The 20,142-nt window shown below is 47.6% G+C and overlaps 8 protein-coding genes across 8 annotated transcripts; 4 read left to right on the top strand and 4 right to left on the bottom strand.

The window, feature by feature from the left end:
* Window positions 1–134: 134 nt before the first annotated feature.
* On the bottom strand, window positions 135–933 carry N7483_003145 (CSN8/PSMD8/EIF3K family protein; the record flags this gene model as incomplete). The annotated part of the gene is made up of 3 exons (XM_057086582.1): window positions 135–403; window positions 465–646; window positions 719–933. 3 exons carry the CDS (start codon window positions 931–933, stop codon window positions 135–137), a joined length of 666 nt encoding a protein of 221 aa, XP_056946411.1.
* A 331-nt stretch (window positions 934–1,264) lies between these two features.
* Window positions 1,265–3,814, top strand: N7483_003144 (dolichyl-diphosphooligosaccharide--protein glycosyltransferase subunit STT3; the record flags this gene model as incomplete). The annotated part of the gene is made up of 7 exons (XM_057086581.1): window positions 1,265–1,394; window positions 1,452–1,475; window positions 1,577–1,657; window positions 1,757–2,168; window positions 2,236–2,964; window positions 3,110–3,481; window positions 3,544–3,814. The coding sequence occupies 7 exons, from the start codon at window positions 1,265–1,267 to the stop codon at window positions 3,812–3,814; spliced, it is 2,019 nt and encodes a 672-aa protein (XP_056946410.1).
* Window positions 3,815–4,488: 674 nt separating this feature from the next.
* Window positions 4,489–4,977, bottom strand: N7483_003143 (uncharacterized protein; the record flags this gene model as incomplete). The annotated part of the gene is made up of 3 exons (XM_057086580.1): window positions 4,489–4,580; window positions 4,768–4,892; window positions 4,964–4,977. The coding sequence occupies 3 exons, from the start codon at window positions 4,975–4,977 to the stop codon at window positions 4,489–4,491; spliced, it is 231 nt and encodes a 76-aa protein (XP_056946409.1).
* An 812-nt stretch (window positions 4,978–5,789) lies between these two features.
* Window positions 5,790–8,459, top strand: N7483_003142 (RNA-processing protein PTA1; the record flags this gene model as incomplete). Its single annotated transcript, XM_057086579.1, has 8 exons — window positions 5,790–6,127; window positions 6,215–6,380; window positions 6,435–6,565; window positions 6,617–6,820; window positions 6,876–7,224; window positions 7,283–8,127; window positions 8,185–8,255; window positions 8,314–8,459. The coding sequence occupies 8 exons, from the start codon at window positions 5,790–5,792 to the stop codon at window positions 8,457–8,459; spliced, it is 2,250 nt and encodes a 749-aa protein (XP_056946408.1).
* A 1,108-nt stretch (window positions 8,460–9,567) lies between these two features.
* Window positions 9,568–11,883, bottom strand: N7483_003141 (uncharacterized protein; the record flags this gene model as incomplete). The annotated part of the gene is made up of 4 exons (XM_057086578.1): window positions 9,568–10,266; window positions 10,338–10,824; window positions 10,877–10,946; window positions 11,001–11,883. The coding sequence occupies 4 exons, from the start codon at window positions 11,881–11,883 to the stop codon at window positions 9,568–9,570; spliced, it is 2,139 nt and encodes a 712-aa protein (XP_056946407.1).
* Window positions 11,884–13,322: 1,439 nt separating this feature from the next.
* Window positions 13,323–14,968, top strand: nop12 (rRNA-processing protein NOP12; the record flags this gene model as incomplete). The annotated part of the gene is made up of 2 exons (XM_057086577.1): window positions 13,323–13,445; window positions 13,505–14,968. 2 exons carry the CDS (start codon window positions 13,323–13,325, stop codon window positions 14,966–14,968), a joined length of 1,587 nt encoding a protein of 528 aa, XP_056946406.1.
* A 697-nt stretch (window positions 14,969–15,665) lies between these two features.
* Window positions 15,666–16,608, top strand: N7483_003139 (uncharacterized protein; the record flags this gene model as incomplete). The annotated part of the gene is made up of 2 exons (XM_057086576.1): window positions 15,666–15,995; window positions 16,060–16,608. The coding sequence occupies 2 exons, from the start codon at window positions 15,666–15,668 to the stop codon at window positions 16,606–16,608; spliced, it is 879 nt and encodes a 292-aa protein (XP_056946405.1).
* A 357-nt stretch (window positions 16,609–16,965) lies between these two features.
* Window positions 16,966–18,257, bottom strand: N7483_003138 (uncharacterized protein; the record flags this gene model as incomplete). Its single annotated transcript, XM_057086575.1, has 3 exons — window positions 16,966–17,491; window positions 17,582–17,896; window positions 18,043–18,257. The coding sequence occupies 3 exons, from the start codon at window positions 18,255–18,257 to the stop codon at window positions 16,966–16,968; spliced, it is 1,056 nt and encodes a 351-aa protein (XP_056946404.1).
* Window positions 18,258–20,142: the final 1,885 nt, after the last annotated feature.

Below are 20,142 nucleotides of genomic sequence, written 5' to 3'. Positions count from 1 at the left end.
TTTGCTTCTGAGGGGCATTCCGCTTCATGTTCCTCGGGCCTTCTAATGACTGGACGTAGACGCGTCATCCCAAATCATTAATCCTTATCTCCAACAGCACTCGAGCCCATTGCCCTCCATTTCTAAGATTTTCCTCAACCTCGACGATTTCCCAGCATTGCCATTGCATCATGAATGCCGTTAGTCGCTTTTTGGTCGGCGGAAGGTACAATTATCGGGGTTGGATGGAGTAGTTTCGTCTCGGGGTCCCATCTCCACCCACACTGAGTAAACTTTTCGATTATAGCCGGATCTTCTTGTTCTGCAGCAGCTGGATCAAGGCCAAGGTAGGTTGCTGCTGCTGGGAGCCGGATCGCCTCATAGGAAGTACTGACACTGATCAAAGTTTGGTCCTGGAAGAAACCTGCGGGGAAATGTCAGCGTTCAAATATTGATAGTATAGACAGAAAAAAAGGAAAACATACTATCGTATCTCCGGACCAAAGGCTGGAGGTTCTCAGGCCACTGTAAATTCCGGAGGATTTGATAAACTTGCGCGTTTTGTGTCTGCCAAACGGCTCGTAAAAGGATCAAGCAATTCTTTAGACAGGGATCTTGGAGGCGTATGGCCTCAGGCATTCGCTGAGTCAAGGCTCGGGCTTCGGGTCTATTCATTGAAACTTATTTAGCTCGTGCCTATAATGTGAAGGATGAAAGCCATATAACCATTGGAACTCACATTTGTTTAGTCAGGAGATGAGCGAAGAAGAAGCTGGCATAAAAGAAGCTTAGGAGCTCGGGATCAGCACTGCCCGTCTCTGGGCTACCACATCCTGCAGATACTAGGCGAGCATCTGTTTCATATTGCGATAGGATACCGAATAGCTGTGAAGGAGACACATTTGACTCAGCCAGCTTAGACAGCTGCTGAACAGAGAGATGAGGGAGCTCCATACTCTGTGGAACGTGATTCAGATGTGTAGAAACTTATGGCCAGTTGATCAGATGTTCATAAACACCAAAGATATCAGAAATATTCAGTGAAAAGATCACGAGAAGTTCACCAAAAATATTGAAAGTGATGATGATGCGGGGAGATTAATCGGAGGTGGCGCCTTTCCCCGATGCCAAGACCCTCAAGAAGTGACCACCTTGCGCAGCTCCTCCCTCTTCAACTACTCCGAACACCAACTCCAATTGCCAATTCTCAGGCCTTCACTCCTTTCTTTTCATGTTTCACTATTGATTTTTAACTCTTGGACTTTGCTCCTTCTTCCTGGCCATTATGGCCGAGTCTTCTCTTGATCTTCTGCTTAAAGGCAGCTCCGGGCGGAACACACGCGGTTTACTGCGGATCGTCATCCTCTTGACAATTGCTGCTGCTGCTGTCGCCAGTCGACTGTTCAGTGTTATCCGTATGTCTTTTACCCAATTGCTTCAAATTGCAACAACTAATCAATTATTCAATCTAGGCTTCGAAAGTATTATTCACGAATGTACGATCTCCCCTCAACCGTTCATGCAGCCATCTATATACAACGTGGCCATGAGCCCAAAATGTCGGATTTAAGATATTGACCTCTACGAACTCACATAGTCGATCCTTGGTTCAACTTCCGAGCCACAAAGTACCTGGTTGAGAACGGTTTCTATAGTTTCTGGGATTGGTTTGATGACCGTATGTTGTTATTCTCCCTATCCCGCGGCTTGCGCGTCCTTTAAGCCCCCCCCCATGGTATCACAGGGTAGTGCTAATGAGAACTGTCCCCCAATTCAGGAACATGGCATCCCCTGGGTCGTGTCACTGGTGGCACATTGTACCCCGGTCTTATGGTGACTAGCGGCGTCATCTACCACATCCTGCGCTTTTTGACAATCCCTGTCGACATTCGAAATGTCTGTGTTCTGCTTGCCCCCGGTTTCTCTGGCTTGACGGCTCTGGCCATGTACCTCTTGACCTGTGAGATGTCGGCATCTCCATCAGCTGGTCTTTTGGCTGCGGCCTTCATGGCAATTACCCCCGGCTACATCTCACGTTCCGTGGCTGGCAGTTACGACAACGAGGCCATTGCCATCTTCCTTCTTGTATTCACCTTCTACCTGTGGATCAAGGCTGTCAAGAATGGCTCCATTATGTGGGGTGCTCTTGCTGCTCTCTTCTACGGATACATGGTGTCCGCCTGGGGGGGGTTATGTCTTCATTACTAACCTTATTCCTCTCCACGTCTTCGTGCTTCTTTGCATGGGTCGCTACAGCTCTCGCACCTACATTGCCTATACCACATGGTATGCTTTGGGTACGCTCGGCAGTATGCAAATTCCATTCGTGGGTTTCTTGCCCATCCGCAACAGTGACCATATGGCTGCCCTAGGTGTCTTTGGGCTGCTTCAGCTTGTAGCATTCGCCGAGTTTATCCGAGCATTCCTCCCCGGCAAGCAGTTCCAGAAGTTGCTGACCTCTATGGTCCTGCTCACTTTCGGTCTCGGCTTTGCTGGTTTGGTCTTGCTCACTGTCTCGGGGGTTATCGCCCCGTGGAGTGGCCGTTTCTACTCTCTGTGGGATACCGGCTATGCCAAGATTCACATTCCTATCATTGCATCTGTTTCCGAGCACCAGCCTACTGCCTGGCCTGCGTTCTTCTTTGACCTGAACTTTTTGATCTGGCTCTTCCCCGCTGGTGTTTTCTTGTGCTTCCAGAAGCTCAAGGACGAGCATGTGTTTGTTATCATTTACGCTGTTCTCTCCAGCTACTTCGCTGGTGTTATGGTTCGTCTGATGTTGACTCTCACTCCCGTCGTCTGTGTCGCTGCCGCACTTGCTTTGTCCGCTGTCCTTGACAACTTCCTGGTTCTGTCAAAGCCTACCCCAGAGTCCCAAGCCAAGGCCAACGCTGTGGATGCCAAGTCTTACCAGAACATGAAGTCTCCCATTGTCGGTATCTACTCGCACTTCTCCAAGGCTTTCGTCTCCGGCTCAATGTCCCTGTATCTGCTTATCTTCGTTGCACACTGCACTTGGGTTACTTCGAACGCGTACTCCTCGCCTTCCGTTGTCCTGGCTAGCCGTGCGCCTGATGGAAGCCAAATGATCATCGACGATTACCGTGAGGCATACTACTGGCTCCGTCAGAACACCCCCCGACAATGCTAAGATCATGTCCTGGTGGGATTATGGCTACCAGATTGGCGGTATGGCCGACCGCCCCACCCTGGTGGACAACAACACCTGGAACAACACCCACATTGCCACCGTAGGCAAGGCTATGAGCTCCCGCGAGGAAGTTAGCTACCCTATCCTGCGTGAGCATGATGTTGACTACGTTCTGGTTGTGTTCGGTGGTCTTCTAGGCTACTCCGGTGACGATCTTAACAAGTTCTTGTGGATGGTCCGTATCGCCGAGGGTATCTGGCCCGATGAGGTGAAGGAGCGTGACTACTTCACTGCTCGTGGCGAGTACCGTGTGGATGAGGAGGCTACTCCCACCATGAAGAACAGTTTGATGTAGGCTTTTCCCCTCTCTCGTTCTCAATCATCTGATCCTTGAAACTAATATTGCTCAACAGGTACAAAATGTCTTACTACAACTATCAGTCCCTCTTCCCCTCCGGTCAAGCCGTTGACCGTGTCCGTGGCGTTAGACTGCCAGCTGAAAGCCCACAACTCAACACCCTCGAGGAGGCCTATACCAGTGAGAACTGGATCATTCGGATCTTCAAGGTCAAGGATCTTGACAACCTTGGCCGTGACCACAGTAACGCTGTGGCCTTTGACAAGGGTCTGAAGCGTAAGCGTGCCTCCAAAGGAAAGGGCCCTCGCGTTCTGAGAACCGAGTAGAGTTGTCCATGTTTCATTACTTGTTTTGAAATTGTTTGTTGTCTTGGTTTACCCTGCGATTGCGATTCTTTCTATGGCATAGCAGATTTATCCTGTCATGTATTTTCTCTCCTGATTGGATATATTCCTGCGATGAGTTACTCAGGATAGTATACAATAAATGCCTTTAGAAGATCTTGCTCCACATCTGTTGTTTCGTAACTATGCACTCAATATTGTCAATCGTCCGATCCCTTACAGTACAAATAATAGCGCCAATGACCACTGGTACTAGTAGATGTCAAGTCAAAGGAAGGCCAGACATCTGTCGGAGTTAGAAACCAGAGAAGAGTTTAATAATTCAAGTTGTAGCTAGGCTATACACATATATCCCTGCCAATTCATTCTGTACAGTAGGACACAACATTTGAGTGTGCCGAAACCAAACCATTGTGCTTGCAGAGTCATGTAAAAGTATGACCTGCCCGAATACGCCATAACCCCAAATTTGCTCCATTGCTACATTCTCGCAGGGGAAGAGATGGTCATGCTGGACACTTTAGCGGACCTCCCACATGCCGTGAATAATATGGTACACGCAGACAAATCGATTCACAATTCGCTCAGAGCGTCCAGGTAGAGATCAAATTGACCTGATCGCTGTAAATTGTGGCTTATCACAGCCCTGTGGGCATTTATTTCTGCTGCGGTAGAGGCTTCGCGGGGGCATCAGGGACCTTCACGTCAGAGAACTCTTCCTGACCGACGGCACGGATAGTGTAGGCATCTATAGATTGGAAAGAAGAGTCATTAGCATATATTTCTCAGTCAAAGACTCCATCGCAAAGGCCCATGCCGGCCTGGGGTAATAAGTGGCGTGATTTAGCAAGATGACGGCCATCAAGAGCCGCTGAGAGGAGTTATGGTGTCTTTTGTGGGTTGATTGCAGAGATCCAGGATTCAGCAGTACATACAAACGGTAATTGAGAAGACAATGAGACCCAATCCGGTCAGGGAGTTCTTGAAGAGATATGGGCGACGGGCACGCAAGAGGGCAGCGCCCGCTCGGTAATCCTTGCCGTAGTATGTGGAGTTAAAGCTGGAGATTGTCAGGATATGTTAGTCAAGGTACAAGGCATTTCCAATTGATTGTATATTTTATACACGTACATTCCAGCAGGCATGGTGAATGATGGGTGTTCTTTAAAGATCAAAAGATGGTGAAGTTGAATGCGCGCAAAGCGGATGGGACTCGGAGTCTTGGCACAGTCATCTAACATTAATGTATAATCTACTACATAGTATAGTAGAACACCTAAGGTATTGAAATGAAAATAGAGAAATTTAATTCAGGATAGTTCCGAGTCACTTTAAGACTACGTGTGAGATTGTCTCTGGCATAATTGACTAATGTTTCAATTTTATCGTATATCTTCATGGTTGGGTATACTCAAGTGCTAGTAATGCAGTGGCATATATAGAACTGCACATGTCCAAACTTAACTATAGTTTTACTGTTTAACAAGAGTAAGACTATTGAAAACCCGTGTGACTCTTTTTTTAAGCGAATAATTAACTGTCAATAATTCATCGTTGGTCTTATTCATATTTTATTCTGGCTCCTTCACTCTTCGCTGGTCAAACTGTGTATCTCGGATCACGCCCAGTAAATCATCTTTTCTCGGCCCCTGCGGACTTCTTCTCTACTCTAAAGCTTTGAACTTGGACTCTTTGTTTACCCCCCCACCACCAACTCCCGCTCAAGTTCCTCCTTTTTTCTTAGTCTGATCCTATCTTCGTCTGTTGCGCATACTATTTCTCGTTACTGCACCCCGTACTTGGTGTGGTTGCGCGTTGGCGCCAATAGACGCCGCTCAATTGACGCGCCGCTCCCAGTAAAGCACAACCTGAGCTATCCTCCATTGTACATCCATCGACTCTATTTCACCCGATTTAACCTTCGAATACCTTCCCTCCTCCGACTCCAAGAGCAGCGATGGCTCAACCCGTGGACGATGTTGCCAATCAGGTGGTTCAACTAAATGCTGCCCGGAAACTCGTCCTCGGTGACGCAGCCTTCTACCCGCAGATCATCAGCGGCATCCTTCCCATTGTTGGACCTCACGCGAGATTAGAACTACGACGATGGGGCGCGGAGTTTCTTGCCGAAACCTTTTCCAGTCCGATGCTGCCGCCTGCGCAGAAGCAACAGTTGGCACCAAATGTCTTACAGTCTATTCAAGAGACTCTGCTGTTGCCCGAAACAGACTCCGCAGTTCTACAGAGCTTGGTGCAGACGGTCGCCAGCTTGTACCCTCTTGTTTTCCGCCATATGTAGGTTAATACCGGCCCATACTCCAGTTCGGAGGAAGTATTAAGTGCGAACTTTGTCGGCCATGGATACTAATTCTTTGCGACAAGTGTTAATCATCCCGACGACAAGCAGTCATGGGAGAAGATGAATGCAATCAAACAGGATATCTTGCGACGAATGGACTCTTTCTCATGCCCCGTCAAGATTTGCTGTGTCAAGTTCCTCCAACGAGTGGTACAGGTCCAGACCCCGGGCCTGATTTCAGACCCCAGAGTATGTTCTCCGACTCCAGCTCCCCGTGCGGTCTCCCACTTACATCATTTCTAGCGTCCGGACCAGAATGAGACTTCTCTGTCTATCGTCCCCAGGACCCACGCTGTCCTTGCCATTCCCCACCTCGAGGCCGAAGCATCGGGCCTGCTCGACAGACTCTTAGGTGTATTCCAAGAAGAGACTAGGTATGTATTCAGGCAATTCATTTTGCACAACTCTTGCTAATTCAATGCTAGCGATGCTCTTTTGGTCAATGCCACCCTAAACTGTCTCGCTCCTATCATCCGCACACGCCCGACCATCACAAACAAGATCATCACCACTATTCTTGACTTCTACCCAGCGAAGCATGTTCACCCACCTTTCACCCCTACTGTCCGCGTTAGCGTCAAGTCAATGGAGCGCACTGCCCGGGCATTAATCATCAATGTCATCAAGAAGTATGATCATCACCTAAAAGCTTAATTATATAGATTTGATGCTCACGCGACACAGGAATCCAAGTCACCCTCTAGTAGGGAAAATGCAGGTGCATATCGAGCGCCTGATGCAGTCCCGGCTTGAGATGACAGAGGACGCGTCTAGGAAGCGTGCATTCCCTGTAGAGCCCACTGATGGGCTGGACAATGCAAAACGAGTCCGTCTCGACGCTGTTGCACCACCCCTTCTCCAGATCCCTCCCATGGCACCAGGCCCCGCGAGCTTCGATAAGCTTTTCACCCTAACCCAGGATATTGGGCTTTCTTCCTTTGATGTGAAGCAGCTGCCCTCCGATCTTGTTGTGAAAATCGCAGTGCCTCTTCTCGCCCAGGTTAACCAATCAATGCTCACTCAAGCTGTTGATGTAAGATAATACAACTCTCTCTTCCATTCTGATTTCCCCAGCACTAATAAGTTCCCAGGCACTTCGAAATCGGTATGAAACCATCACAAAAGAACAGAATCTGGCACGTCAGCAACAGCAGCAGCAGCAGCAACCTTCTGCTGCAGACGATGACGATGACTATGAACCGGAGTACCAACCAATGGACGTACCTGAGAATGGCCCCGAGGAGGCTAATGCGGTGGAGCCAGAAGTACCTGAGGTTCAACCTGACCTAGTATCCTTGGGTTCATTTGTTCTACCCCAACCACCTCCACTTAGCGAAGAGGAGGCTGCAGAGGTCGGCCGTAGTGCAGTTTCACGTGTATTCTCAATGATCGATGCCGAGACAGAGCCATCAGCCAAAAATAAAAGCCAGCAACAGCTTGGGTTTGCTCGTTTGGCCGGAAGCAACTTTGATCGAGAAGCATGGGTTCTGCTCTTAACCCGACTAGCCACCCGTGCTCCAGCTGGACTGGAAAGTGGTGATAAGCTGGGTAAAGGACAAGTCGGGAAGAGATCACCCATGATCTCTAATTCAATCCGAGAGACTCTCTATCGTTACATCTTGGAAGATTTCCGTGGTCGCCTGAGTATTGGAATGACCTGGCTGAATGAGGAGTGGTACAACGACCGAATTCAGATGTCAGCAGCTGCGTCTCGACGGGATGATGGAGAAGAAAGTGAAATAAATGTGCAGTCTTACTACGATTATTGGGTTCTTCGGCTCCTGGATGGAATTTTACCCTATCTCGACTCTCGCGACATGAAGGTGATTGTTCGTTTCCTTAGTGAGATTCCTGAGGTTACTGTTGATATCACCCAGCGCGTAGCTAGTCTCGCCAAAGACCCTGAACGGGTCAATCTTTGCGTGCACGCTCTGACGTAAGTCTCATGCCAATTACCTACGTTCAACCATTTGCTAATCTGTCCTAACTACAGGTATTTGATCATCTACCGGCCCCCAGCCCGTGAAATGTGCCTGAACACTCTGGAGGATGTTTACCAAACTTGTAAGTCACTACACATCATTGGATGGATAGATTTGTATACTAACATCTTGGTATCCAGACGAGGAATCCCGCCCAGCTGCGGGCAGAGTTTTGGCCAAATGGCGTCCCCAGCAGACGCAGCCTACCGAACAGGCCAATGGTACAACCGAGCCAGTTCCTCCTGTAGTGGCCCAAGACACGACAAACAGTACTCCAGCGGAGTAAATTTTGCTTTCTGTTTCATTCATTTCATCACTACTGTTGTGAAATGGGTCCGAGACCCACGGATCGGCTCTATTTGAGCATTCTTACCCCTTCATGTTTTCACATCCTTTCATATCCATATCCCGATTTCGACTTTCAGAAACACTTGCCGTGTTCAGGGCCCTTAGGAGATTTCCCACCAATTATGTGAATGGCCCAGATGGAAGAATTATTAGGAGTTGGGCTTGGCTAGGCTGCCTATCAATCTTGAGTGATGCTTATTTGAGCCAATAACTTATTAGTACTTCCAGGGCTTTTTCTCTTTTTACTTCAAGTTCTAAAAGGTCATATCTTCCACATTATCTAGTACACATACATACTATCTACTAGTCATTTTTTAAATATTCTCAAACATTTGAAGCCTCAACCCACTCAACCCCCAGACGCTGACAGCCTACTACGCTTCCATTCATACTATCTTCTACATTTTGAACTAAAAGAACAGCCTATGCAAGATATAGATCATTTGAACACCAGTTGAAACTTGAATCATTCGCACAGCCAGTCAACAAGGCCATGGTATATGTGATATGTACAAAGAACCAACTGGAAAGAGACAAGAAGAATCCAGCTCTTCTAAACTCAGAAAGGAAAACTTGAATAAAACCAACGCAACTCCGAATGCAAGAGAATTTTTTCCCCTACCTAGGTATCGTAGTAAAAAAGTCACGTCACGTAAAATAATAAAACAATAAAAAGACAAAAGCCATGATCCATACACCGCCCCATATGATAAGAAATAAAACAAAAGCCCATTTTCCATGCTGAAGTCACACTGGCATAAGCCACATCATGATCTTTCCCATATGTGAACAAGTTCCAAATTTCTGAGATCAAGGTGGAAATCTCAATAAGGTTAATCTGATCAGCACATACACCATATTTGCTCTGTCTAACTCTGAACGCTGATCAAATACATATGCTATTCCATCAATAGTGGGAATAAAAGAAGAGAGGAGGAGAAGATATAGAGAGGTAAGAGGTTGAGGCGAAGACAAGTAGAGGAGAAGGAGGGAGAAAAAGGATCATCAGATACAAGTTGAGGAAATCATTATCGTCTTTATTGAGACTAGTAATTCATCTTGCCTGCATGGCTTGGACCAGGCCCTGCAGATAGCTCAGAGTGTGGACGATAATGTAACCCGTCAACAGGTTTTGATGTGAGAGTGGGAGAGGTGTCTGGCTTGGACACAGCAGAAGGCTGGAACAGACCTTGACGAGCAGGAGGTGGAGAGAAAAGAGGATTGCGGGAAGAATTGGGTCCAGGGGAACGACGTTCCATAGCAGAGTGAGGGTGGGATTTTCGCACATCCAGCGGCGAGGAACTTTGAGATCGGAATCCAGATTTACGTTCAAGATCATAATCTGGATTCCGGAAAGTTCCTTGTGCTTGATGTCTTGGATCCTGCTCAATGCCATAGGGTGTGTTGTTGGCTGATGAATTTGCAGCCGAGATGTTCTCCGGGATTGTGGATGCGGACCCGTTTGGTGCATTAATATCTACCACCCGCTTTTGTGCTGCTGGGGTAGCATATGATGATGATTGCATAGGCTCATATATATGGCCCTGAGGTCGGTGATGTTGAGAGTACTGATGTTGTGGCTGTTGCTGATGAATTGGGTGCTGAGGATTGGCCCATGGTGTTTGTTCTAAGAAAGCCTCCTCGGCTGCTGTGCGGAAGACATTTGATGACATGGCTGACATGGCACCTCGAGGAGGCAAGGTCGTTGAATGTCGTGGAATCGATGTTCGTGTTTCAATCGTGATCTGCGCACCGGTTTTTGTCAGCGATTTGAGCAACCTTGTGGACATGAGTTAAAAGGGATTGGTCAGCTTACCCCCATCTTTTCAAGATCATCCTCCAATTCAGACGGTCGCGCGCCTAATAATGCAGGAGCAGCTGGGAACCCAACATATTTAGCAACACCAGCCATGACAGAGACCTCTTGGTTATAGGCAGCTTGATGGGCAATCTGTTGCGAGCGACGAGTGGGGAATGGGATGAGATGATGTGGGCTTAATTCATCTGTCTTGAAGCGGTCATGCTGGATCGCATAGAACTGCTTGCTGATGGCACTAGAATGTCGTTCTCTCACATCTCGAATACTTTGGAAGTAAGTGCTGTGTGCCTGGGCACGTTCAGCCAAGCTCTTATTTAGCAAAGCTTTCACGCGATAACGGAACAGATTCTGTTCATATTTGATCTTGGCATCGCGGTAACGTTCCACGCATTCAATCTGGCGCAAGTACTCGGGATGTGTAGGGTTTGGACCGCTGAGCATTTCGATCTCGCGGTTGATCTTCGTGATTCGTTCGTCATAAATCCTGTCATCAGGTGAGCGTTTGGTAAAGCAATTCAAAGAAAGGGGGTTCTTACTTGTCTCGCAAAGCTGCAAACTCCTTTTCTAGTGTCGCCAGTGACTCCATCGCAGACATTTTCTTTGCAGCTAAATATGTTGTTAGAGAGCTAGTTTCACAAACTAGAGAGAACTGAGACTTACATTCTTCTTCCAGCTTAGCTGTCGTCTCAGCATCATTGGCTTCGTCACCACGTTCTACAGGCTCTTCATCTTCTCCAATATTTTCAACAGCAAGGTCTTCTGCCGTAGCCTCATCACCGGCTTCAGTTTCTTCATCTGCGTCCACGGCACGTCTACCTCTTCGCTTGCCCTTCTTGCCTCGTTTGCCTTTGACTGGTGGGGCAGGAAGATCGGACTCGGGGACGTCGTCGACCGGCAACTCGTCGTCAATGGGAGCGATGGGATCTTCAATGGGTTCAGGCGAGAGAGGAGTGTCGTCGTCCATTGGGTCGCTCAAGTCACTTTTGATCGAGCTTCGACGCTTCTTGACCGGCTCTTCGTCGCCAAGTTCGGTACCGGTCTCATCACCGGCCTCGACGCGCTTGCGTTTCTTTCCGGCACTATCAGGAAGATCCAAGTCATCTAAGTCACGTAGGTCTGGAATGTCATCGGTTAACCCATTGTTAGTCGGGGACCGGCGCGGTTTGCTTGGAGAGTCGTCTACAATCTGCTCTTCATCATCGACGTCCGCCAGAGTCGTCGATTGATGGAGCTTGCTAGGACTTGGACCGGCACTACCAGCACTGAGAATGATGTCTCCGCGCTTACGGATATTGTGAGGGGAGTCCTCAATGCGCTCGGTCTCTGCCTCCGAGTCATTCTCGAGCAGCCTTTCTGGCTTTATCGAGTCTTCAAAGTCGGAGGGTTCATTGTCCGATACGTCGTCAATCTCACTCAAGCTACTTGATCGACCATCATCCATAAGCGGGTCATCCAAGAAGGGATTTCGCTCGCCATTGGTCATGGTCGACTCTGGGCCCGTAGGACCAACAGAAGTCTGCTCTCTGCTCTCGGCTACCTCCATCTCTAATGATGGAAGAAATTCGAGAGGACTATTATGAGATCAAGATCAAGTGAGGTTGTGGGTAGAATAGGTATCTCGTGCCAAAAGTCGCTTTCGGCAGAGCGGAGGCTTGTGGGGGGAAAAGAGGGCGGCAAGATCACCGATCACTGATCAGCGAGAAGGGTTTTGTGTTGAGGCTCTGTATAAATCACAGAATTTATTAGCTCAATTGCCATTCTGGCTGGGTATAATCTTGAGGGAATGGTGGGTGGGAGAAGAATGGGACGTGTAAAGTGGAAAAGAAGGTCAGCGCCTCCAGAAGGCGGTGCGGAGATTGATCATCACTGGGACGCCCCCAGAGTCGGCATGCGTCGCTTCCAAGGATGCAGGAGAGCGCAACACCTCGGAATGACCAGAGAAGCTTCTCGAGGGAGTTTAAAGCGTATATTGACAGGTGCACAGCTTCGGAGAATATATAGAATAACAGAAAGGTGCAAGCAACGTACCGTCTCAACAATGCGCCGGGAGTAGCGTTGGTAATGAGTAGAAGCTGCTCGCAATCGAACAGTTTTTTCTCACTTCCACCGCGTTCCAGGGGCACCTGTAGAAAACTATAGCCAAATCCACGCGTCTTGCCAATGTAGGGTTCCACCAGAAGCTGCTGGACTGCTGATGCGCCAGCACTAGGATGGCGAGGGGAGGTCGGCTAGGAAGTGAGGAGCACCACAAGCGAAGGTGAGCTGGATGAAGCAAAGGTCGGCATGAATCGGTATAGTATATGTAAGGTATATGGCGATCACAGTCGTAAGGCCAGCGAGGAAGCAAATCCAGCGGGGAATAGGAAAGGAGGAAGCCCAAGATCGCTATGATGGGGTGCAGAGCAACAGAAGCGAGTGGGTTCTGCCACATCCCGAGGTCACCGCCTGCAAAAAACCTCCTAGATCACGTGGGCTGACGTCGCCGGAGACGGCCAATGAGTTACTGATAAGGATGAACTGGCCAAACATCTTGATCTAAGTGTATGATGGGTGAAGATGGGGAGGAGAGAGATGGGAGTAGGAGAATTTGATCTGATATTTATTATAGTTTGATAAGCTTATTTTTGAAATTTGTCTTAAATAAGGTCGAGAATTGGTGCACTGATCCACGTAATTGCGGCAGATAAGGTTATTTCATTTAGAACTGAGGAATTCACTCTGATTATAATGTTTTCATAGCCCTAAAGACTGCACTCTATTCATATAGTCTTAAACTGACCAATATCCAGGATCTCATAGGATCATTTCCTCTCTGTTGATATTGGAGCATATAAATCACGTGATATACAGCATTTGGTCGCGCCAAGCCCGATAAGGCCTCAAGAAAAAAAAGTTCGGAGTTGTATGCGCAGTCAACGTCTCCACCCACTGAACATTTATCAAAGGACCAGGACTTTTCGAAGCCTCTAGATTCTATTCACAATGGGCAAGAAGTCTAAATCCCAGTCCAAGGCTGATACCCAGACCCCTGCTGCCTCTGAAGGACTTCCTTTGATTGGTAGCAGCTCTCTGGACCCAACTTTGTCTTCCCTCTTTACCCAAAGTGTATGTCTTGAAATATCTGACCTTATTGATGGGCTTGTACTTACTTTTTTTGGATCTAGGCTGGACCTGTCAAAGCCCCCGCCGTTCAATATGTAAATGTTCCTTCCAAATCGACCAAAAAGGTAGAGGAAGAGCAACAAGAAGAAGAAGATGACGAGGAACTTTCAGAGGCTGGTTCAGATGAATTGATGGATGATGCTCCTGAAGACAGCGACTCTGAATCTGCTGAGGAACCCGCCGCCGAGACCCAGAGCCGTAAGCGCAAGCGAGGTGCCGCTGGGGAAGAAGTGGAGGAGACATACATGCGTCGCATTGCTAAGGAAGAAGAAAGGGAAGATGAGAAGCGGAAGGCTGAGCGTGCTAAGCGCCAAAAGTCGACCGGCGAGGAAGAAGCCGACGCCGACGCCGATTCGTCTGAAGAGAAGGACTCAGAAGCCGAGGACAGTGACGAGGAAGACGATGCGCCTGTTCCTGTTCACGAGAGTGTATCAGGCACCCAAAAAGCTAGCGACGTCGAGAAGTCAAGCCGTACGGTCTTTTTGGGTAATGTTTCCAACCAGGCCATCAAATCTAAGACCGCCAAGAAGACCCTTCTTCGTCACCTAGCCTCTTTCTGCTCCGCTCTGCCTGAATCGACTGGCCCACACAAGGTTGAGTCGATTCGATTCCGTTCTGTTGCCTTTGCTAGCGGTGGTGGAATCCCTAAGCGTGCCTCTTTTGCTCGTCGTGAGATTCTGGATGAGACTACTGCTAGTACCAACGCCTACGCCGTCTACTCTACTGTCCAGGCTGCTCGCAAGGCCCCAGCGGCCCTGAATGGAACCATCGTTCTGGACCGTCACCTTCGTGTTGACAGCGTTGCTCACCCTGCTGCTATTGACAACAAGCGCTGTATCTTTGTCGGTAACCTGGACTTTGTTGACCAAGAAGGCCAAACGGAGGATGAGAATGGAAAGAAGAAGAAGGTCAGAGCCGCTGCTGATGTTGAGGAGGGCCTCTGGCGCACTTTCAATGAGCATACCGGAGATACCAAGGACAAGAAGTCTGTCAAGAAGAACGTTGAGTTTGTTCGTGTGATCCGTGACCAGTCTACCCGCGTTGGCAAGGGATTTGCTTACGTCCAATTCTATGACGGCAATGGCGTTGAGCAGGCTTTGCTGCTCAATGAGAAGAAGTTTCCGCCCATGTTGCCCCGCAAGTTGCGTGTCACTCGTGCTAGAAAGATCGCTAAGAAGCAGGAGAGTGGTGGAAGGGATTCAAAATTGGCTGAAGCCCAGAAGACACTGCAAGGTCGTGCTGGTAAGCTTCTTGGTCGGGCCGGTGCCCATAAGGTCAAGGAGGATGCCAAGAATACCATTGCTGGAAACTCGCTTGTGTTTGAGGGTCACCGTGCTACTGAGAAGGATAACTCAGGTCTAAGGAAGCAGAAGAGCCGTGGCTCCAAGGGCAGCAAGGCTAAGAAAAATGCCCGTAGCGTCAAGCGAGCGGCTGCATACAAGGCTGCTGGTGGACAAAGGCCGTGAATGTGAAAAATAACCTGAACTCATTTTGTATCTATTATCGGCGTTAGACTGGGAAATATCATGCAGATATCTTGTGATTTTCTTCTACCAGTAGGTTCTTAAACGTCAACTGGTACTTAAAGAGACGAATAAACATAAGAACCTGACGTCATGGCTGCCAGTGAGACTTGGTATTCCTGTTCATAAATCTCCAAATCATTTTTAACCGCAATAATGCAATGGAGCCTAAATCCTAGCCAGGGTAGATTCTTGTTTAGATCGTGATCATCAGGTGTAACAAAGCCAGCTAGTAGATATTGATGCATCCAGGGCTGATAAGCCTGGGACCTGATAATGCGGGGTGATAAGAGATAAGCCGCTGATGCATATTGTACGTCAATACTGGTGGCAAGGAAGTTGTACAATACGCCTCCTAATTACCAGTCATATTCAAGATTTGATTAAATTGACCAAGAAACTATTCTAGATATGGATCAAAAGTTGCAGTGGTGCTTGAAACTTGAGAATCGAGGTCAAGTTGCTGTCAACTTGGGTGGGGTCTTAACCTCACTAGGCTCCACTCAAATGTTCCCTCCTCCTTGATTCATTACTTCTTCTCTCACCTTTTCTCGTTACCATTCCTATTTCCTTTTGACTAAACTCTCGTTTCCTTGATACATTCACCTTTGAACTACATTTGATACATCCCCTATCTATTATGCGACGAGCTCCATTTGGTAGACCAATGTCTTCCCGTCTAAATCCCCAAAACCAGCCTGCCCCAGACGAAAGCCCAAGCAACGAGCCAGAAAATGATTCGCAGAATGAAGTATTCTTCCCAGGAGTCTGGGACGTACTGAGAGTACGATACTTACTGCAATGGAAGCTTCAAGAAGGATTCCCACCAGAGTTAATCGATGAGATTATCGACGAGGCCGAGTACTGGCCTTCAACAGTGAATCACATGGAAGGCAAAATGCCAAAATGGATTAGACAAGACCACGATCAAGTCATATTGAAAACTGTCCCTCTTTGTTATGACCGGGAGGTTCGTTCTATTCTTCATCACCTCTGATGTACCGTTGAAAAAGTCCCCGCTAACTGATATACAGAGTATAGAGCAATCATCCTCCCCCAAACCGCTTCCCAACCGTGGTCGCCATCCATGTCGCAAAATAATATTCCAGATCACTTCACATGACCAGGGTGGCAGAGGAAGTATAACGGATGAGGACAGATATAGAGGGACATGGACATGGTTTGACACCGAGATTATCCAAAAAGCACACACTCGAAACATGTACGCAGACGGCAAAGAACAAGAATTGCTTGAAAATGAGCGCGGAGATAGGCCCAGGAATTTTCGACCAGGCGATGAGGGACTTCTTCCGCATGATAACAAGCTCCAGGTCAATGCGAGACATTGCCGCACTGTCCAGAACCATACTATTGTATGGCATTACCGGGATTGCATTGGCCCTGAATCTCATGAAGCATACTTTATCGAGCGCAAGCAGGGTCGAGGGAGATTGACGCTTGATGGTCGCTATGTGAGGGAATTGGAAATCGGTGACTCGATCGCGTTGTGGGCGAAAGCCAGGTTTCCTGGTTGGGTTAATTATGCATACAAGGCTAGCGTTCGTGTGTTTTGGGCTATATAAAAGGAGGAATCGGATTCTAAATTTGAGCATGAAAACTTTGGTTAAGTAGTAGATGAACTGAGTATTTTTATCTGTAGATTAATGATGGTAATGGTGTCTTGATACTCATATTCTGTTGAATTTCTTCTATTCCCCGTCATAGTCGCATCAGCGTACATTTTCATGACCTCCATTATTGTCCAACATTTGAGTCATCAATATAATGAAAGGGAAAATAAATAAAACATCCCATATTTCTCCATAAACACGTCTTTTCTTCTTTCAAAGTTCTCTCCAAAGTTTGAATCCCAACTCCAGGGCTGATGACCATTTTCGTCAAATAGATCTGATATCTGAAGTGTACCAGATCTTAACCATCTACAACAAAATACCAACCCCAAAAACACTAGTAAGCAAAGTGGAAATTCCGAACGGTCTTAATACCACAGCTCCACTAGAGGTATCCGTCGAAGAACTTGAGGTACTCTCCAAACCAGATCCGGGTTCAGATCCAGATCCCGTCGACGTAGCCGTAGCTGTAGCACTATATTCACTTTGACTCACAACAGCCTTCTCATCAAACCCAGTAGCCGTAACAGTCCAAGTAGTCGAAGCTTGAGACCAAGACATCACAGTCCCACTCGGCGGGATACTAACCGTTCCACCGACATTAGTTAGCGAGGATGTTCCGTTTGACGGGAAATCACCCGGCTTGTAGAACTTGTCTGATGGATCTGCGAATCCGACGTTTTGACAGTTTGTTGAGCCCAGTGTACTGTCACATGTATTCCAGCTGAAATCTGTAACTGAGGTGTAGAGATTTGGATAATCGGATGTGAAAAAGACGGTCCAGAGATCGGCGCCTGCTTGGATTGGGATTGTGTCCGGACAGACTTCCCAGGCACTGGTATGAAACTCGAATTAGATGGGATTCTCCAAGATTCTTCGTGGTGATGTGACAGCTGGAATGTTTTGATTCGTAAGGTCAACTTACGCTGAAATACTAGCACTCGCTCCACAGCATGCACATCCTACAGCCGTAGTCGCGATATCGGCAACATTCTTGCCTATATTCGATAGATCGCCTAGGTCACTCGTCACACTGTTGACTGTCTCATCGGTAACATTCAAAATACAAGAGACTTGTTCTTTGCGTGCTGTAAGTGTGTTTCGAAGCACTTTGCCTGAGATCACAGGAACAACGTCCAGCCGCATCGTCTGGTGCGGGCCAGAAGGGGATTGGTTCGGCGGCATTGGGACATATTGTGAAGTATTGTTGGATGAAGAGTTGGTATTCGCATGAATACACCTGAAGTATAGATGTCAATTAGAGATTGAATTAACTTGGGACCAATTCTCGACTTTAATCGCATCTCTTGATGCTTTTTCTTATCCCTTCAGGTAACTGGTATACATACCTGATTCCAGCACGAATGTGCCATGCAATTAATATACTCTTGATGGGCGGTACAACCACAGTCCACACTGCAATCCCCATTACCTGTGCACCCACTTAAACAGGAGCTCCACTTATCGGCAACGTCGTGATTGCAAGACGAGTAAACAGATGAAGCTGCACATGCACTAGCCGTGATATTGGTCTGTGCGTACGTCTGCGGGAATCCGACGAGAAGCGTAGTGATAACCGCGAGTGGAATGATCGACGACATGGTCACTTGTTCAACTTGAAGTTTGATCGTGCCGGTTCGAATGAAAAGCAATTAAGTCGAGTTAATAACGGATCGAGTGGGCTGTATCCAGAACTTGGGCCCAGTTGAGTGATTTTGATTCTCTACGAGAGGCCTCGGACTTGAGATTTCATTCTTGGTGTGGAATTTTCTGGGGGTCAGAACAGGAACTTGAAATTATATAGGGGCCCTTCTAAGCAGTAACTGGAATTGAATAGCTGATCCATTGGGCACTCGATCCATGGCTATGCATCGCGGAGTCGCCCATGCATCCTGCCGGACGGAATCGCATTGCGGACTGGGCCGAGCTGTCATCAATGGTCCTGCACATCTGAGAATCGTTGCACATGAAGCAGGATTTGAATAGATTGATGCGCTTGAAACCATTTCCAGCCGCTGACGCCAATTAGGGGCTCTACTTAAAATTCATTTGCATATTTCATATTCGTATGCCATATATGTTGCTTCAAGTTTTTCTGATTCTGTTTCAATTGACGTAATTGAGATAGAATTGGTATCACTAGTTGGTCTGCTCCTAGCCGAATCTGTTCGTTTTTCCATCGCGGGTGCAAGATGCTCCCTTGCTGCTGTCATGAGGCAGATCTTCAGAGCTCAACGTAATTGAATGAGCCTTGCTTGGGGAATCGAATCCTGGATAGAAGGGGGATAATAAGCTAGAATATGCCTCATCCGACGAGGCTGGAGTTTTGCATTCGTCACGAGTATAACCTGGACATGCCTTGCAGCACGTGTGCCTGAGCTTATCCCTTGTTTAGGAAATGTGGGTATGATCTCTGCAGTCTGATCTTTGGACAGATTCAGATTCAGTTTCAGTTTCAAGACCATTTGGGCAGCATAGACCAATCTGATTGAATGCACATTTTATGTACACTGTCAGTCTGGACTCTGGAGTAATGCTCATTCTGTCAGATCTAGTGCTGGACGAGCCTAGTCGGAGCTGGGATGCTGTGGAACATCTGGGCACCGCATGGAAGCAGGGTTCAAATGTTTTGTCAATATTGAAAATTGATCGTGGCGTCGTCACTAGGCACGAGGGAATTTGCACAGGTCAGATTCAATGTTTGGTTCTGGTGTCAAGAACCCTGGAGATCTCCACATGAGCACTCCCGAGGTCCTGGAGGTGGGCTCCTGCATGGATGACAAATATACGATCACGAGACAATAACAGCCCTGGATGGTCTTCCCAGGTTCAAATGTTGGATTCAATATGTTTCATATCTCTGGAGATTATGAGGATGGGAAATACTAGTACTCTACTCGTAGAACGAAAAGAGTCATGTGGACTTCACAAAGATAAGTCCCATTACTAGCGTATAACCAATCTCACACATCTCATATCAGAGTCCATGCTCCGGTGGAGAATGTCCACAAGTAGTAATTTCTCCTGCCACTATCGAAATTAAACCGTTGTGTCTCCACTGTAACCCCCCCACTAAGCTGATCCTCATTATTCTCCAGGGCTCCAGGTCCGAGTTCCAAGGCTGCCCTGCAAATGTCGGTCAATCGAGTTTTGTTTGTTTCTCCTTGCGCGCTGTTTCGCGTGCTGTTTCGCGTTTGCGGTTATGATCAAGGCTGGTTTGTTTCCAGTTCCGTTTTAGATGGACTCAGTATTGGAAATGTTCATATATCTCGTTCAAATGTTGATCAAACCCAAGGTTTCGGTAGTGAACGAGGGCGATCTCATCATTTACCGATTCTCGCATGCTGAAGATGGCCCACTATGCCGATCAATTGACGCATAATTGTAGAGTGTGACGTCGGGCACGAGGAAGATGGAACTACATAGGTTCTTATTATGAAGAGGTTGACAGAAAATGGAAATATTTGAAGGGACTTGAAATTAGTG

This window comes from Penicillium malachiteum, assembly GCF_028827825.1.
Source record: "Penicillium malachiteum strain IBT 17515 chromosome Unknown utg000002l:1.0-8849297.0:1.0-8852440.0, whole genome shotgun sequence".
NCBI classification, from domain to species: domain Eukaryota; kingdom Fungi; phylum Ascomycota; class Eurotiomycetes; order Eurotiales; family Aspergillaceae; genus Penicillium; species Penicillium malachiteum.
The sequence above is the reverse complement of the archived record's forward strand: the minus strand, read 5'-3'. Positions and strand labels throughout refer to the sequence as shown.